We start from the raw sequence: 17,183 nt of genomic DNA, 5'->3' as shown, positions 1-17,183 counted from the left end.
TTGTAACTTGTTTACTTTGTGATACAATTGAAAGTCAACATGTCTTAAGTATGATGACCGGCAACACTAATTGGATTAACATATATGATTACCAAATACTAAAACTATCGATCATGTCTACATAAGTTTTAGATAAGGACCTGTTAACACATCTTTAGGTTGAAAATAATCTTAGTTAAACCTACTTAGTGAATAACTGAAACTTCCTTAGAAATTGAGGCATGCGCATGATAGATGACTCTTTTAAGTGACACATTGATCGGTAATCTATTTTTTATAATAAATTGATGTGTCTCATCTTGTGCTCGTTAGTCGACAAGTTAAATCCATATAGTAAGAGTCTTTTTATATTTTGCGATGCAAGTGATATTAGGGAAGATGATTTTCATACACATCGTCAATATATCATTAGGGTTCGAATCTGAGATCATTAATTTGCAAATTAAAATCTTTTTCACTTGGGGCTAGACCCTGCTGACTAACGGTTTTGTTTTTTCACATGAGACAGTGTAATTCAAAGTTTAGACAATTTTTTTTATACAAGCGATATTCTATTTTAATCTAATCTAAATTAAAAATATGAGGATTTGAATTCGGGTATAGAGTAGTGCAGGGTAAAGAGCACACCCACAAAATATAGATAATTATCCAAACAAATAGATACATGTCATTAACACAATAATTAATGTTGAAATTGCCTTTAAAATATTATTAGTCGGTGGTCTAAACCTGACTAGTAAGTAAATCATGTGCCATCCACTACTTATCTTGTATGCTTTGTTTATTTTCTGATGGGACGTTGAAGTGCTCCACTTCACAAGTGGAGCCATTTGTCTTCTGCAGGACGATATATCACTACTAAATTTACAATACATTTGTTCTTCTTTTCCTTTTTTTTTTCTTTTTTCTCAGCAACACATTTGCTCCTTAGCAACCAATAAAATCAGTCCCAAAATTTTCATCGTCAAAATAGAAGCCAAGTACAAAAAATTGGGGGAATATCCAACCTATATAGGATGGAATGGAAAGTCTGGGAAAATTGCAAAATAAAAAATACACTATTTGAACTTACGATTTGATAACGAAATCATTCTTGCAAAAAATTAGTCAACTCAAGAATCATTGAGACACTGATTGTGATTAAAAAGAATAGGCAAATAATGGGGTAAAGCAACGGTTCCCGATTTAGTTGCAGCCTTGGTTCTGAATTATTCACACGCATGTTCATATGGCCTCAAGATGCCCACCTAAAGTGGTGAAATAGAATAGAAGGCTCAGCTTTCTGTCCCTAATAGGGGAAAAAGGGAGCAGGAGAGGGGCCTCAGTTAGCCCAAGAAAGGAAAAAGAAATGCAAGAAAGAAAGAAAAAAAACAAACTTACTTTTGTGCCAAAGAACAAAAAGAATCCGTCAAATGTACGAGTGGATGCAAACCCAAAATCATAAGGCTTAAGATGCTTTCTTCTACTATATATTACATATTCTATACAACAACTAAATGCGAAATTTTTTGACATGTGAATTAGTAACGCCATGTGGCACTGATAAAACCACACCCAAAACTTTTTGCCATCAAACGTTATCGCCGAAGAATACCTGAGAAAACTTACCAATTGTGACAAGTTCTCATTCATTTCCTTATATATTTGTTTAGTTACTGCAAGGAAGCCTGGCATGGTGGTAAATAGAGTAAACAGATCACATATGATGCTCAGAATAAAAAATAAGAAAACCAGGATGTGAAAGAAAGCAGTGAATTAAAGGGCAACTCATGGTCATCCAGAAAAAGGCTGGTTATATTAGATAGTAAAATTGCTACAAATTATGTTAATGTGTACATAACAAACTGCCTTCCCGCATGGCAGCAGAACCTGAGGGTAATTCCACATCCACTGGTTTTAATTTACTAGTCTACTTTCCAGCAAACAGAGCACCAACAACAAATTACAGCCAGCTTACTGTGACAGACTAAATAGTACATGCAGGATTAAGATAAGTTATGAAAACAAAAGGCATAAACAAAGGGGCTATACTATGTCCATGCAGTCATAACCCTTATTATTGGTCAGGCTTCCACCTCTTGCCCGGCAGACTCGGTTTCATCTTTCTCTGGGCCCCCTTCTTCTTCTTCTTCATCTGCCTCATCAGCTAATTTCGTAAGCTCTTCCTGGATCATGAGCTTTATGGATGACTTTCTCGGGCTGAGATCTGTATCAAATTGCCGAGCTGAAAAAGGACAATATCAGGTAGTAAGGCACCCAATAAGAAAACCCGAAGATGAGTTTTGGTTTAATCAAACACTACTTTAATAAAAAAATATCATATCATTTCCACCTAGTTTCTAACCAAATTACTAGATCAATAAAGCATGGACAAATATTACAAAATTTCTTTGAAAAGAACCATTTAGAAGCCAAGGCCAAACTAGTAACGATTAGATATCAGAAAAGTACAAAAGAAAAAGTCTTAAATTTAAATAAAACAATAACGAAAATGCACACCAAGTTGCTTCAGAATGTCGGTGAAAGTAGCCTGCAAGAAAATACAACTCATCAGTGGGATGAGAAAAACCATTACTTACCACATGCCATGGTAAAATAAACATGAAATCTAATTGTTTCAGATACCTTCCATTTTAATTTCTGACATTTATAATGTTCTCAGTATTTACCATGTAAGCACGCCTTACAACCATGTTCACCAGCTTATTCAAGAATATGCGACTACAACTTTGGTAGACAATATTAACACTCTACGCTTACCGTATTAAAGTCAACCTCTTTGAGAATTTGACATATTGCATCTCTCAATTTGTCATCACTTGGCCTCAATTTTTCCTCCTTGGTCTTGTCCTTCCCTTTAGCAACCTTTTTCCCTTCAAATAACAAAAACACTTGGTAATGTTGACTAGAATGAAGCGGCAGAAGAAAGCTCTAATTCTTGCTCTATAATGAAACAATTCACAAGAGTCGATTGCTTATAAAAATCATACGTATTCAACAATAAAGTTATCAAATCTTTCAAAAAAAAAAATTTTGACCAGATAAACCATTTTCCGTTAATACGTAAATAGACGAAAACACAACAAAGGTATATAAGTATTTCAAAAGTTAATACCAAAAATATATAAGATGTTGATGATAACAACAATAATAACACTAAAGTGAAGGAGAGATTTTGATTTGTACCAGGCTTTTCCTTTGAGGCAGATTTTGTTGGAGTTGGAACTTTTGAGACTTTCTCATTTTTCTTCTTCCTTGAGGATGCCTTTGGACTCGTATCGCTGTCATCATCCACCGGAGTGCGTTTTGATGATGACTTCTTTGGTGATTTAGTAGGTGGTGGAGTAGATTTAGCAGAACCTGTGGCTTTTTTAGTTTGAGCTTTAGCAGAAGAACCCTTCTTTCTGGATGATGATTTTCGCCTTGGCTTTTGCTTTTCCACTTCTTCTTCACTATCATCTGAAGAATCAAGTTTCTCCTCACTTTCTGAATGCTCAGGCGTCTCATCCTCAGAGTTTTCGTGAACACCATTTTCGTTTTCCTCCTCAACATTTTCTTCATCTTCTTTCTCATCTTCCTCTGACTCATCTTCTGTATCTGCTGCACTCTTGTCGTCCAATTTTGAATCATCATCATTCTTTCTACGATTCTGGAAAATTACAAGCGAAATTAATTTTTTTACAAATAAATAAGAAAAACAGCAATCAAGGGTATGAAGCCCTCTAAACGGATTCAAGAGAGAAAATCTTATACAGGTACACATGCATGTTTCTTCTTTAGTTAAACTCCTCCTCTGAAGGTGAAATTACAGTAAAAATCACCATGACTACAAAAGCCTTCGGAAACAGTGCATATATGTCCTTATCTTACGATCCACCAATGCTAAACAAAGAAATGGCACATATATTGAAAGAATGATGCCACATTCTACCCACAGCTGAGGCCATGTAATAATGGACCCCTCAGACACTCTACCAAGTTTGGCAAAGGAACAGATAATGTTCACCAGAAGACACAAGATTCACCAAAATGGAAAGACAAAGTCTTGTCCAAATGCAAAAGATATATATGAACCGGAAGGAAAAAAAACAAAACAAAACAAAACAAAAAAAAAAAAAAAACCTACTTTTGCTGACTTTAGGTAGAATCTTTTATAGTTACAGTAAGACAGCACAAAAAATGAAGCACCAATTAGGTTACTATACTAATGCTCAAATCACAACTTTGCTTATGAGATTACGGGATGAGAAAATAATACCTTTGCTGAGCGCTTTGAATTTGTGCCCCCAGATGCTGATGAACTTCCTTTAGTTGCCCTCTTGCGCTTTTTGCCCTTACTTGACTGATATTTCAGTAGGAAATGAAAAATTGTGAACCTACTGTGCAAGAAAACAATTCTCTCAAAGGGGAAATATTTGCAGCTAAGTAAATAAACCTCTTTTTCTGCAAGGAGAGAAGTGGTTGTGGCATGAGGGGACACCAAAAAGTCTATCAGCTTTGCAACTATATCCTCCTGCATTTGTATTTTTAGCTCATTTAAGCAATTGCACTTCCAAGTTTGACAATACCAAAATTAGTTTTTAAAATTGAGCTAAAAATTCATTTCTGATATGCCGCCTCTGCTCTCAAATGAAAACCAAAACCAGTGTTTCAGATAATCCCAGGATGCATCACCTCTTTTTTAATTTTCTTTTTTTCTAGATAAAGCAAAACAGATCAACTGTTGCATTTGTAGGTCCACTCATGGTTAGATTATCACTTCTTGTGCAAATATAAGTAGAAACGCAGAGCAGGCAGTTATGTCTAAATCGAACAATGTGCGTAATGTCAATTAATTAACTATCGAGAAACATTCCAACCAGTGAGAAAGTCACTACTTCAGTCAGGTAGTGAATTTAGTAAAAGATTCACCATATTAAATGGAAAGGGACAAAATTCCAATGAAACAGGCAGCAGAAGCAGCAGCAGAATGTTAACAAACCTTCCTAGTAGTAGCTTTGGAAATTGGTAAGTTCAGCAGATCACAGAATTCCAACAACTTCTCTTTATTACACTTGTCAAATTTCTCTTTCACCTTAGTCTTTTGCTTGTCCTGCAACAATGACAACATTTGAACCTCACTAATACATCACGAGTTAAAGCACACTGTTCATATTTGAGTGATAACAAACTATTCCTAAAAGCACTAAAACATGCCATACAAAGATATTTTAAATGCAAGAAGAAAATCTAATTTTGTTTCTTCATTATGCATCCTTTTACCTCATTTCCACGCCAGACAAAACCAGAAAATCGGGATATATTACTCTTGACCTCAGCTGCCTGCAAAAATTAAATGAAAGTCACATATGAGGAAATACTAGCTTTAGAATCTTCCAAGAGCTTTTATATGTGTAGTTTAATTTTGTAGTATATCGAACAGAACAAATAAGAAGTTGACAGTAATGACTTACCTTCCCTCTCCTTCCAAAAAGAATTGTGTGAAGTAGTTTTAAGCTATCATCCAATTTCCTTCTTGACAACTTGAAAGCCACTGAACAATTTGAACAAGGCAAACATCATAAGTTTGCATTGCCATATATTTGAATGTAAAGAACCTTCAACAACTCTTAAATTGTAAGACTATGATCTTGTGAATCAAAGCAACAACAATTTAGTCTTACGCATTGGTGTAGAAAAACCAAAAGGCTAAGGAAGAGAAATTGTTCTATTAAATAATCATTTTCATGCTATACATCACTTGAAAGGGTTCTATATGGATTTCTTCCAAGCAAAACTGGATAAACAGGAAAAGGCACTTAGATATTAACATAGAAAACTGAATCTATAAGACAGAAAAGTATAATTGCCAATACCTGCACATGAAATTTCCATTATTATAAATGAAAGAATTAAACGCAGGTGTAGTAGTCACAATCTCCTTACTCCGGCCTCACTCTAACTTTTCATATTTTGACATGATTTGAACAACTTGATACAGCAAGAAAGAAAAAAAATGCGGAAATGCTCTTTTGGGCTTTTGGTTGGTGTAAATTGTTGGTAGATAAGGAAAAGCTGTAATTTTAAGAGAGAAAGGCAAGGATAGAAACTACTAGCATCACACCATAAATGCTATTTTAGGCTTTTGGTTGCTGTAAATTGTTGGTAGATAAGAAAATGATGGAACCTTAAGTAAGCAAAGCAAGGATAGAAACTACTAGCATCAGACCAGTAAGATTCTAGGAATCACTCTTAGAGGCCCAAGGCATCACATCTAGGGTTAGGTTGCATCAGACAATCCTAAAGAGAAACGTGTGCTTGCTGGAAAATCTCTAAATTCATTCATTTCTTTGAAAGAAAAAGGGTTCACAAGCCTTATATAGAGCTCTACTAGGCTGGCAACTAAAAGTGATTTGTGACTTCTACCTATACGTTGAGGCCATGGATGCATTGAACCAAAATTAATTATTAAAGGACCATGTATTTACCCGCTACATGAATTACCACACTTAGTAACATTAGTTATTATAGGACTATATATTTACCCAATAGACAAACTATATACATAAAGGAATCTTGGCTACTGCGGTAAAGACCATACAACAATACCCCATATTGACTGAACTCAATAAAAACCAATTACCCAAGATCCCATGTATGCCTAACATCATCATATTCCAAATTAGGGCTTGGGCCTTAGAGCCCTCTCTGTCACGCCTTCAAAAAAACTTTTAAAGCTTCTATGCTTGAACGGCATAATAAGGGGCACTAGTAATATTAAGAATATCATATAGTTCATATTCCAGCTTCATTAACGCCAGACCCCACACAGCATACAAAACAAGAAAATATATTCCTAACAGCTCCGACCCCTTCATAGTCCTATTGAATGACTTGATCAGTAAAAATGAACAGAAGGCTAACAGGTAACTACTGAGACAAATTTTTAAACGTGAAAAGAATATGCAAGTGGATTCTTGGATTTCATATCATGTCAAAACAAATTAGAACTTGTACAAGATTAATTTTGACAGAGAAAACCACAGTGAGGTTCATGGACAGTAGAGTAAAAATAACAGAACAAAAGGGCAGAAGCCATACCATTAGGTATGTCTTTCAATGGTGTACCGCGCCCCTACAATGTTAAAGGTAAGACTATAAACAAAATAATCCCCAGCAATAGATAACTGAAACTGATATCTTTAGACCACAAAACAAATAAAAAGAAGACCTTTTCTATTTGGAATTCCCTGACAGCATCTTTTTCAATAGATGCCACCAGCCTTTCAACTGATTTCCGCTCACGTACAGGTCGATCAGTAGTAGGAGTCCTTTGCTCTGGCTCCTTCTTTTCTGCCACTTCCTTTTTCTTCTCTTTAGTTTTCTCCACACTCTTTCCTTTTCCACGCTTCCTCGGCCCTTTCTCCACCTTAGCTTCTTTTGCCCTCGCTTCTTCCTTATATTCTTCCTTTTCTTCTTCCTTCTCTTCTTCCATCTCTTCTTCCTTCTCTTCTTCCTTTTCTTCTTCTTTCTCTTCTTTTTCTTCTTCCAACTCTTCTGCCTTCTCTTCTGCCTTCTTTACCTTGTCCTCCTCCACTTCAAATTCCCTCTTTTCTTCAGTCTTTTCTTCGGTCTCCTTTTTTTCATTCGGACCAGTTTCTTCTTCCATTTCCTCTACTTTAAGTTCCTCTTTTTCTTCTTTTAATTTTTCATCTCTGCTTCCATCAGCCTCTAGGTCTTCATCCATTTTTTCAACTTCAGCATTCTCATCACCTATCTTAATTTCATTTGGACCATTTTCTTCTTTCTTTTCCTCAACTTTGGATTCCTTTGTTTCTTCTTTCAATTTTTCATCTTTGCATCCATTGGCCTCTAGGTCTTCATCCATTTTCTCCACTTCAGCTTTCTCGTCACCTTTCTTATCTACATCCATTTCCTTTACCCCGACATTTTCCTTCCCTTTTTTATTAGTCACATCTTCACTGGTTTTCCCTGACTGGCTAGTCCCATTCACGACTGTTTCAGTGCCATTGGTCACCGTGTCTTCCTCACCCATGATCAAGCCAGTCTCAGTTAATCTAAAGCAGATTCTTTGTCCCAAAGTTTATCAGAAAACTATCTCCTGAAACAAATGTAGTATTTACTTAGCGCATGTATCACTGAGCATGAAATTACCATAAAAATAAAAAGACCTCTCATAGAAATTTAAGGGGCTACTACTATTCTTTCAAACAAAGAGAATGCAACCCGTTTGGAGAAGTATTCAAATAAAATGCATTACATTTGAAAATGCCGCAAATAAAGCTGACTTTTAGCTGACAAATAACATTCCAAAGGACTATAATCGAATTTCGGAGAAATAAGCATGGGGAGTATAACAATAACAGTCCCCACAACATTGAAAGCCCTTACTACATCTGAACAAAGTCCATAACTTTCACAGATCCCAAAAGGATAAAAATCAAATAAAATTTAAAATTTTGAAACTTAATACAAAAGCATTCCAAATGAGCACCAAAAATCTTTCCCTTCGTTTGCTTAGAAAGCTGAGATAAAAAGTAAGCGAAACAAATTTCAAATCTTTAGCTCCTATACTGCTTAAACTAAGCCTCAGCTTCACAAAGCCATGTTAAGGTTTTTTTTTTTTTTTTTCCTTAAGCAAAGGAATTATACTAAGATCAGTTTGGGTCAAAAATACGCGAAATTCAAAACTACAAATCACACTTCATTTTACAACTTTCTCGGCAACCAACCAGAGCCATGAAAAAGAGAAACAATTTTGCACAGTAATCAGTAGAAACCAACCAAGAATTCACAAAGTTTGAGAGCTGCAACAAACATTTGGAAACCCTAAGCTCTGCACCACAATTATGCCCAAATAAATCACCAAAAATATTTTTACAAAAATTCTACAACAGAAAAAAGAAGCAACAATTGACAATTGCAATTCAATAAAAATAGTTTAGGATACGAAACTTACAGAGATTTGAATTTTGTTGGTTGATTTGGAGCTCAGGAAAAAAAAAAGTCTTCGAGTCCCACTCTCAGTGCTTGGCTCCCTCTCTCTCTCTCTAATAAAACAATATGCTTCGTGTTCGTTTTTTATTTTTCAATTTTTTTTAATTTCATTATGCTTCGGATTTATATAGTCCGGATTCCAAATCCGGATTTAAAATGCAGTTAACTGCCTCGTCGGATTTGTGTGTCAGACGTGAGAGCGAAGTTCGATAGCGGGAGTCCATCCACGGCCCAGATCTGGTTTAAGATGGTACATAGCAAATCGACGGCTGCCGTTTGATATTCGTTCAGTTGGAGGTGTTACTCGTCGCGCCTGTGGGGCCCACTACCCTCGGCAGGAAATTTTGTAATGCAAACTGGAAAAATTTAGTGTTAAGAGTAAAATAACCAAATAAAATAAATAAAAGGAATAGTTACACATATTTAATGCAACAACTTAGATGCTTGGTTGATGATGAACAATCACATTAGCAAAGCTATGGAGATGCTCGCTCCCTTTGGAAGTTAACTTGTTTCACAAAGTGTGGATTTTTAAAAAATTTTTACGATACAATTATTAGAATCTCCGATCGATATGCTAAATTGTTCATGTATATATAAAATTAATTTGTTTTACAAAGTGTGGACTTTTAAAGATTTTCTACAATATAATTATTAGAATCTCCGGCCGATATATTAAATTGCTCATGCATATATAGAATGGTAAGAATTGAATGAGAAAAAAATTTCAACTAAATAATCAAATCTTACATAAATTTTAAACAACATCTCATATAACTTGATTCCAAATGTTGTTTTAATATTTTGTAACATTGAGCCCCACTATTATTTTAATGTTTTATTCTCATATATGTCCTGTTTACATTTAAAAGTATAATAAAATAATTTGCTATTTGATATTTCACTTGAACTTAAAAAATTTATAAAGTATCAAATTGTCATAGACCATCAAATCCAAATGTAGCATTTTATATTTGACATCTCCCTTTGAGACATCAAGATTACTTGAACTTTTTAAATCTTGACACATGTTTTTGCAAGACAATTGGAAAACCAAACTAGGTTTGTTCGAGTCGTATTAATATGCCTATCCTTTCAAGTGTCGACCTTCTTATGCATTTTAAACTTCTCATAAGCTAGTCATAAGAGCATTTATAATGAATTCTTTAAACTACGTCTTTAGATAAAATTTAAATAGAAATTACAAAAACACAACTCCAATCATAACTTTACTCAAAAATTGAATAAAAGTAATTAAAACATTCGTGAAATGTAGTTCGATGTGAAATTGCAAAAACATAGCTTCAACTCAGAGTGGTGGTGCTGCGTGAAGCATAGGCCCAAACTCAATTTACCACATGGCTTTGGATTCTACATGGAAAAGGCCTATGAAAGTTCATGTGGTGTGGTTTTGCAATTGAGATTATGTGTTCCATTTTTTCCTCCTCGAGTCGATATTGCTTGAATAAAAAAAAAATTCCATGACTCAGGTTCAAGCCAAAAATGAGGTATTATTTGTAGGGTTATCCTAAAGAAAAATGAGGAATGGGGCTACCAATTTGCCATGCCACTTTATGTATCATTTAAAGCACAGTGCTTATGAAACTGAAGACAAATAAATACCAAGATATATTTTCAATTAAAAAAAACATAAATTTGTTAAGGAAGATAATTCAGATGGTGAAACTTTAGCCTAAATCCTAACCCTAGTTTCTAACTGCAAACTGATAGATCAAAGTATCCAAAATTATTGACCTCTTGAGTTATTTGCAACTCATGCTTCAATCTCAAACCTTGGACACTTGATAGAGCCCATGGAAATATCAATCTCAATCAGGTTGTCTTCCTCATTCACCTCATTGATATCTGCTAAGTGCTCTCTTAGACCTTGTTGCCTAAAAATGGAGTCTGGCAAATTTGACTGCAGCTTTTCCTTTGGCTCACTTGCTGGAAGATTGATCTCAATGAGGCTATCATCATCATCATCAGAGACGGAACAACCATCAGATATCTCAACTTTTGGACCCAAATCGTTAGAACACATCCAATTGAGCTCAAAATTCTCACTTGGAACTGATTGTTCATCACTCTCTGATTGAACATCAGGATGTTCAACCTGGTCCTCATAATTTGTAACATTTTCATTTTGCTGGGCAGTTTGTGAGACAGTTTCCACAGTTGGAAGCAGTTCATGCCCTATCTCATTTTGATCTTCTACTTCTTGAACTAGTTGCTCTCTAACTCCCTCTCCATCATGCAGAAGGTTTTCTTGGCCACAGAGAGGATTCCCAACTGGTTTCTCATCCAAAATCACCTTTTTATTTGTGTTTGTGAGGACAAAAATGGTTGACAGGATCAAAATTGAAATTGTAAGAAGGAGAGGGAAGAACTCAAAGCTCAGAAAGCAAATGAAACCTGAAGAAGGAATTAGGACAGCAATACAAAGCAGTGAAGGAATAATTAGGACAGCAATACAAAGCAGTGAAGGTCTAGAAAAACACAATGAGGAATTGAGTACTTCACTCTTAGCCATTTCATCCATATCCATGAAATGGGAACAAAAAAGCACAAAAAATAAACTGAATGATTCTATATAACCCCACAGAAACTTAGAAAACCAAGATCTATGAACATAAGAACACAAACCAAACTAGCAAGAGAAAAAAAGATTGACACCAAAATGTTGCAAAAGAGGCTTTTAGAGGGAAAAAGGAAAAGAAAAACAAGTTGCAAACTTTCACTTGCTGCTGATTTTTATTTATTTTTTTTTGCTGAAAGATTGATCCCTTTCCTTGTACCTAAAATCTGAGCTTTTTCAGAGGGAAATGCAAAACCCTTTTGCACAGATGTACACAGAGTCTTCCTGAGTCTCTCTTACATCAAAGCAGTCAAGCTGTAATTACCTGAAGAAGTTGATTCTCTTGAGAAAAGCAAAGTCCTCTGTCTCCCATTTATATTGTCAAGTGCAATTCATCTCTGCTCACCACATGGCACCTCTGAGAATGAGACCCTCAGCAGGAAGACTGAACAAGGCATGTAACCAAATCTTATACATCAATATATCCCTAGGTCTGGCCAGGAGCATTACTTGACTTTTCTCCCCCTTTTCTACGCTACCAAACAAAACCCATCAATCAAATTGAGCATACTCTCAAAAGCGTGGGTTAAAGTACTCCTAGAAGACCACCATTTTTGGTAGTCAATTTTCACACTAAACAAACATCAAATAAGAGATTTTTTTTTTTTTTCCTCCCAAACAAACTAAGAAATTTTCATTTTTTTCTAATGTACGAGAACAATCTAGTTAAAAGAATGCATGACTTTAAAAAATATAAAAAATAATAATCAAATTGAGTACGTAACATATTTTTAATTGAACTATTCTATCACTCAACACGACCGACAGACATAATTTTTTATCCAGTATTCAAACTAAGATAAGTTTCTAACCTAACTTTCTCAATAGTGAAAAATAAATGCTGGTCATTATATAAATACATTAAATCTACAAATTTGTCAGGAGTCCAAAAATAAAGAAAATGTGCAGTAGTTGTAATTATGACCCATTTTCTGTTGTCTGCTATGAATCTCAAAGTTATGCATGTTGATGTTGTGATGGAAGCCCATTTCCTGGCGGGGACCATTTGGCTGCATTTTGTCAGGTATACATCACCTTCACGTTCTCGCAAGCAAACATATAGATAGATTCATCCATAATCTACCTGCTTCATGACCATTGGTTATAATTTTTTGTAACAAATACTTACATCTTGGTAATCATTTTAATAGCATCTATTTTTCCCCTTTGACACACACTTCTTTTTCTCCACCACCGTTTTTTTTACGGTTTCTTTATGTTTGGAATAAGTTCTAGAGACTTTTTAGGTTCTTTGTATAGTTTTCACTTATATTTTTATGAGAGTTTTCAACATCTCCTTTGTGAGAATTTCCCACCTCTCATTTGTGAGAGTTTTATTTGTATTGTTATGACTTGATTTTTTTTCTTCAAGTTTTATCTATTTTTTTTTATCATTCTGAGTTTACAATCTTAATTGGGATACTTATGCTAGAGTTTCTTCAATCCTGCATGATCGTTAGTGGAGGTAGATTGTCTTAATTTTGATGTTAAATTGCTCTGTTACTGTAATGGTCCTTTCTGACTAGCTATTATTGGCACTCTAAAAACATCATCCTACACTTCTTCATATTTTTTGTAAATATATAAAAAGGGAGAGAAATGGATGGAAACATTTTTTAATATTTCCAATTCCTTTAAAAATGATAAAAAAAAATATGTAGTAGGTTATGCAACAAGATAAGATGATCATATTTTATCTGTTAGGCTCGTGATTCCGAATCTCTAACGAATGGGGCAACAAAAAGTTACTACAATTACCGCATATGAAAGTTATTTAAATCATGAGAAAGACAGAGGAAACTTTCTTTTGAGATGTGTTTGATTTGAACTCTGAGGGTAACTAGGCCAATAAAGAAGTGCTTTTTATAAAAAGTTAATTGCAATTAGCAAGCCTCCCTACTATTTTGAAAATTTCCCCCTTTTGAGATCTCCAATAATGTCCTCGTGCACCCCTTGTAATCATGATCAAAATTTTCTTATATGATATTAGGTTAAAAGTCTTATGTCGTGTTCTTGTTACTTTTTTTGACCCAGCCAAGCCAACCATGTAAAAAACTAGTTCATCTTCATCATTTAACTGTTTAAAAGCTTTATTCATGTAATTTCTTTTCAATTAGCGCTATCTTATTGAAATAACTTAAGAAGGATATGAACATACCTGAGTCACATAACTCGTGAAAAAAAATTGAACCTAAAACCACGTGTGCTCAAATATGCTCAAATAGAGAGTATTGGACTAATCTAACGTTTTTATAAAAAAAATAAAAATAAGGGCCAAAATGTTAATATTAAATCAATCTAAACCCAAAAATCATTTGTAAAGTATATAAATAACCACCCATTTATTCATAATTTGTGTGTTTGTCATTTATATACATGAATGAAATTTTTGTGTTTAGGACTTTTGAATTTTATTAAGTTAAAATGTTCATAAAAATAAATTAAAAGTCTACAAACAAAAGTGAACTCAGCAAAAGTTTTTTTGACAAAACATAATTGCGGTTAAAACAATGTTCGATTTTTTTAATTTTTGTTTTTCAATTTGTTCGTTTTTGAATTTGCAGAGAGAGAGAGTGTGTGTGTGAGAGCGGAGAGGAGAGGGGAAAACAGAAGGGGGAAGGGGCCTATGGGGGAATGGGGGAGAAGAAATCTGAGGGAGGGGGCACTGGGTTTGGGTCTCATGATTTTTTTTCTATTTTTCTTCAATTTTTTCTAATTTATATTTATTTTAACTATATATTTTTTTGTTAATTATGAAAAGTCATATTTACTCTAAAATTTGGTTAAATTTAATAGAAAATTAGGCCGTAGGACTAATGGACTGAATAATATAGAGTTGATGAATCATTTGAACGAATAATTTAGTTTAGAAACCAAAATGTAAATTGGGTATAAAATTGAGGACCATTTGAGTGAATAACCCAAAATTTTATTACCACTTAATATCTGTGTTCCCGTCCCCGTGTCTTTACTGTAGGCCACGACAATTTTTTCACCAAATCTGGACCACCAACGAAGCATATTAACGAATAGAAAGTCAACAGCGAATCAAACAACCCCTGAAATGACGAAAAGATCCTCTAGGCCTACCTCAGCTAACCAAAGAGAACAACTTGAGAAAACGCAAAGTCTTTTTAGGGTTAGGGTTCTAAAACTTTAGTTAGCTCAGTTGTTTCCCCATCCACATAAATTGATATTTATGTTCCATATTGGGGCATTACATAGGTTTTCTCATAACTAAAAGCTCGGCTTTGTACACTCGCAAGCAACACACGGAGGTTTTCTCTTGGGTTTCTCGGGATTTGTGTCTGTGGTCATTGGATTTGAGCTGTTGGATTGATCTTGATCTGGGCTTTTGTGCCCTGTGGCTGGTCAAATCCATGATCATCAGCGTCCCATGGACCCCTCTCCAGTGCGAACCACTCAACATCTTGATGAAGAAGATGAGTGGGGTATGACTCTTTGGCATTTGTCTTTTTCGTTTTTCATCTAGTTCCCTTGTTTGGTTACTGAGAAAATTTTCTGAAAAGTGAAAAAGAACGAGAAAAGCTCGAATCTTTTTGCCTGATTTATGTGGGTTTTTGTAGTTTTGCTAAAATCAGCTTAGACTAATCCACTCATCGTGTTATGCACGTTTCTGGTGCATTCGGACATTGATTTCTGAATTCTTCTGTTGGGTCGTGCTTAGACATTTAAGGTGATTTGGTTATTTTTATTTTTGTTACGAAATGGAAACCAGAAGCAGCTTTGTTAGTATTAGATGTGGGTTTGGCTTTGCAATTTGAATTGGTTAGCTACATGTAACTTGGGGATTATTTTCTGTGTTGTGAGTATTGCTACCACAATTGGAATGATTTTCTTTCTAGTTTCTCTTCCTGTTGGTGTGAATGGTCTGATTGTGAATTTGCAACAATGTTATGAATGCGGGGTCGAAACTTGGCTCATTTACTTGATAGGATTTTCTAATTTTCATGTCATATCGATATCGTTAAGGAGTACCATTTTTACTCAGTTACTGGATTTCATATCAGTCTATGTATTAAAGATCTGGGAATGGGCTTGCAGTTGCATTATAAGCTGGGTGTTTTTTTATTTTGTGTCACTACTGGTTGGTGTAATTTGAGGGAAGTGTTTGATCCGAGATGCAGGTAAGTGTTGAGCTTAAAGTGATCATACTTCATAACTTGATCATAAGCATGCCCAAATTTTTTTTTATCAAAAACCCAAGTGTTTCATGGGAAAAATCACTTGGAAGTGCTTCTATAACCCAAAAATACTTGTAAATTATTTTGTCAAACGATATCAGAACTGCATATTGGGTTTGTGTGACAGATTACGGTTGATTGTAATGTATTTGTTAGTTTCAGCAATGCAACACACCTTCTGAATTCATTTGATGAGTATTTAATTGTTTTGGCATTAATGTATGACTGTTTCTTGCATTAGACACTGATGGATTTGTGATTCCGAGCTTGGTTATTGAAGACCAAGATAAAAGTAATCATGATGCTCCAACAATAGAAGCCTCAAAACCTCCATCTCCAAAGGTCAGTTGCAAGTGATCTAGCTAGTTCCTTGTATGTAGTAAAAGAAAAAAGAACACATTTGAACGCCTTCAGAAAGTCTTAATTCTGAGACCTTGCAACTTATTTATTGAAGTTGTCTTCTTTTCTGCAGGCCAAAGGAGAAGAGAAGATCTACTTAGGACCGCACGGGGCTCCCCCTTCGCAATCAAAGCAGCAGCAAGAGGTAAACCCTTCCAGCCGTAAGCAGAAGTTCAAGCAGAAACTGAAGGAAGCAGATAGGAGAAGTACTGGGACAGGTCGAGAGAACAAGGTGGAGAATCTGCGAGAGCTTGTGGGTGGTGGGAAAGGAAGTAGCAGCATGGCAAAGGATTCTAACAGGGATTGGCTAGACCCTCACTGTCATGAGTCGCAATTTGAGAAGTGGAACACCCAGTGATTGGAGTATCTGATATCTTACAATATTCAAGATATTTGACTTTGGCACCCATTTTTTGGTTTTGATCTATTTGGATCTCTGGAGATATTTGAGGCCATGTATCTTGACAATAAAATTTTAGTTGAAGCTTTCACGATTATTGCAGAAATTATCATAAAAGAATTTGGCTGTTTGAATTCAATTATTTGTTTGTCCATGGCATCTCAAGAATGTATGCATATATATTATGTACTAGGTTTTAATTCTGTAAACTCCTGGTTTTAGAACCCCGTGGCTCGAGTGAAGGCTCTAGGTCACTGGGTTTCTAGGCTGGCTGCACAGAGCAACGATTACCTCCCGCTCTTTGCAGTTGAAGGATTACGGGTCGGTGTCACTGGGTTGGGTTTTTTTTGGGGAGTCAGCGACATACAAGGTTAATCTGCAGAGCAGAGTGGCTCAGTGACATATTCGAAGCTAATAACTTTACTACATTGCGGCTCTATGGATTCAGCTAATAACTCAGTGACGTATTCCAATCGATGGATTTAGGATGTGTTTGGTTGATGGGAAAAGGGGCTTGAGAATGGGACTATCATAAATAGTGATT

At 35.2% G+C, this 17,183-nt stretch overlaps 3 protein-coding genes across 6 annotated transcripts; 1 reads left to right on the top strand and 2 right to left on the bottom strand.

The window, feature by feature from the left end:
• Nucleotides 1–1,773: 1,773 nt before the first annotated feature.
• On the bottom strand, nt 1,774–9,094 carry LOC117624387 (zinc finger CCCH domain-containing protein 13). Of its 3 annotated transcripts, none has more exons than XM_034355590.1 (12): nt 8,960–9,093; nt 7,211–8,101; nt 7,081–7,114; nt 5,454–5,533; nt 5,263–5,322; nt 4,982–5,092; nt 4,436–4,513; nt 4,259–4,342; nt 3,187–3,649; nt 2,761–2,873; nt 2,500–2,530; nt 1,774–2,224 (listed from the first exon to the last, which is right to left on the bottom strand). In XM_034355590.1, exons 2-12 carry the CDS (start codon nt 8,033–8,035, stop codon nt 2,064–2,066), a joined length of 2,040 nt encoding a protein of 679 aa, XP_034211481.1. In that variant the 5' UTR covers nt 8,036–8,101; nt 8,960–9,093; the 3' UTR covers nt 1,774–2,063. The 3 variants fall into 3 exon arrangements, with proteins under 3 accessions (XP_034211481.1, XP_034211482.1, XP_034211484.1); XM_034355591.1 differs by having other exon boundaries at nt 7,211–8,098; XM_034355593.1 differs by lacking the exon at nt 2,500–2,530 and having other exon boundaries at nt 2,060–2,224; nt 8,960–9,094.
• A 1,509-nt stretch (nt 9,095–10,603) lies between these two features.
• LOC117624837 lies at nt 10,604–12,239 on the bottom strand. 2 transcript variants are annotated; one of them, XM_034356314.1, is made up of 2 exons: nt 11,901–12,233; nt 10,604–11,311 (listed from the first exon to the last, which is right to left on the bottom strand). In XM_034356314.1, the coding sequence occupies exons 1-2, from the start codon at nt 11,946–11,948 to the stop codon at nt 10,772–10,774; spliced, it is 588 nt and encodes a 195-aa protein (XP_034212205.1). In that variant the 5' UTR covers nt 11,949–12,233; the 3' UTR covers nt 10,604–10,771. The 2 variants fall into 2 exon arrangements, 1 of the variants encoding a protein (XP_034212205.1); XR_004585378.1 differs by having other exon boundaries at nt 11,311–11,412; nt 11,901–12,239.
• Nucleotides 12,240–14,750: 2,511 nt separating this feature from the next.
• Nucleotides 14,751–16,778, top strand: LOC117624506. The gene is made up of 3 exons (XM_034355798.1): nt 14,751–15,087; nt 16,082–16,182; nt 16,313–16,778. Exons 1-3 carry the CDS (start codon nt 15,033–15,035, stop codon nt 16,595–16,597), a joined length of 441 nt encoding a protein of 146 aa, XP_034211689.1. The 5' UTR covers nt 14,751–15,032; the 3' UTR covers nt 16,598–16,778.
• Nucleotides 16,779–17,183: the final 405 nt, after the last annotated feature.

This window comes from Prunus dulcis, chromosome 4 (genome assembly GCF_902201215.1).
Source record: "Prunus dulcis chromosome 4, ALMONDv2, whole genome shotgun sequence".
NCBI classification, from domain to species: Eukaryota; Viridiplantae; Streptophyta; class Magnoliopsida; order Rosales; family Rosaceae; genus Prunus; species Prunus dulcis.
The sequence above is the reverse complement of the archived record's forward strand: the minus strand, read 5'-3'. Positions and strand labels throughout refer to the sequence as shown.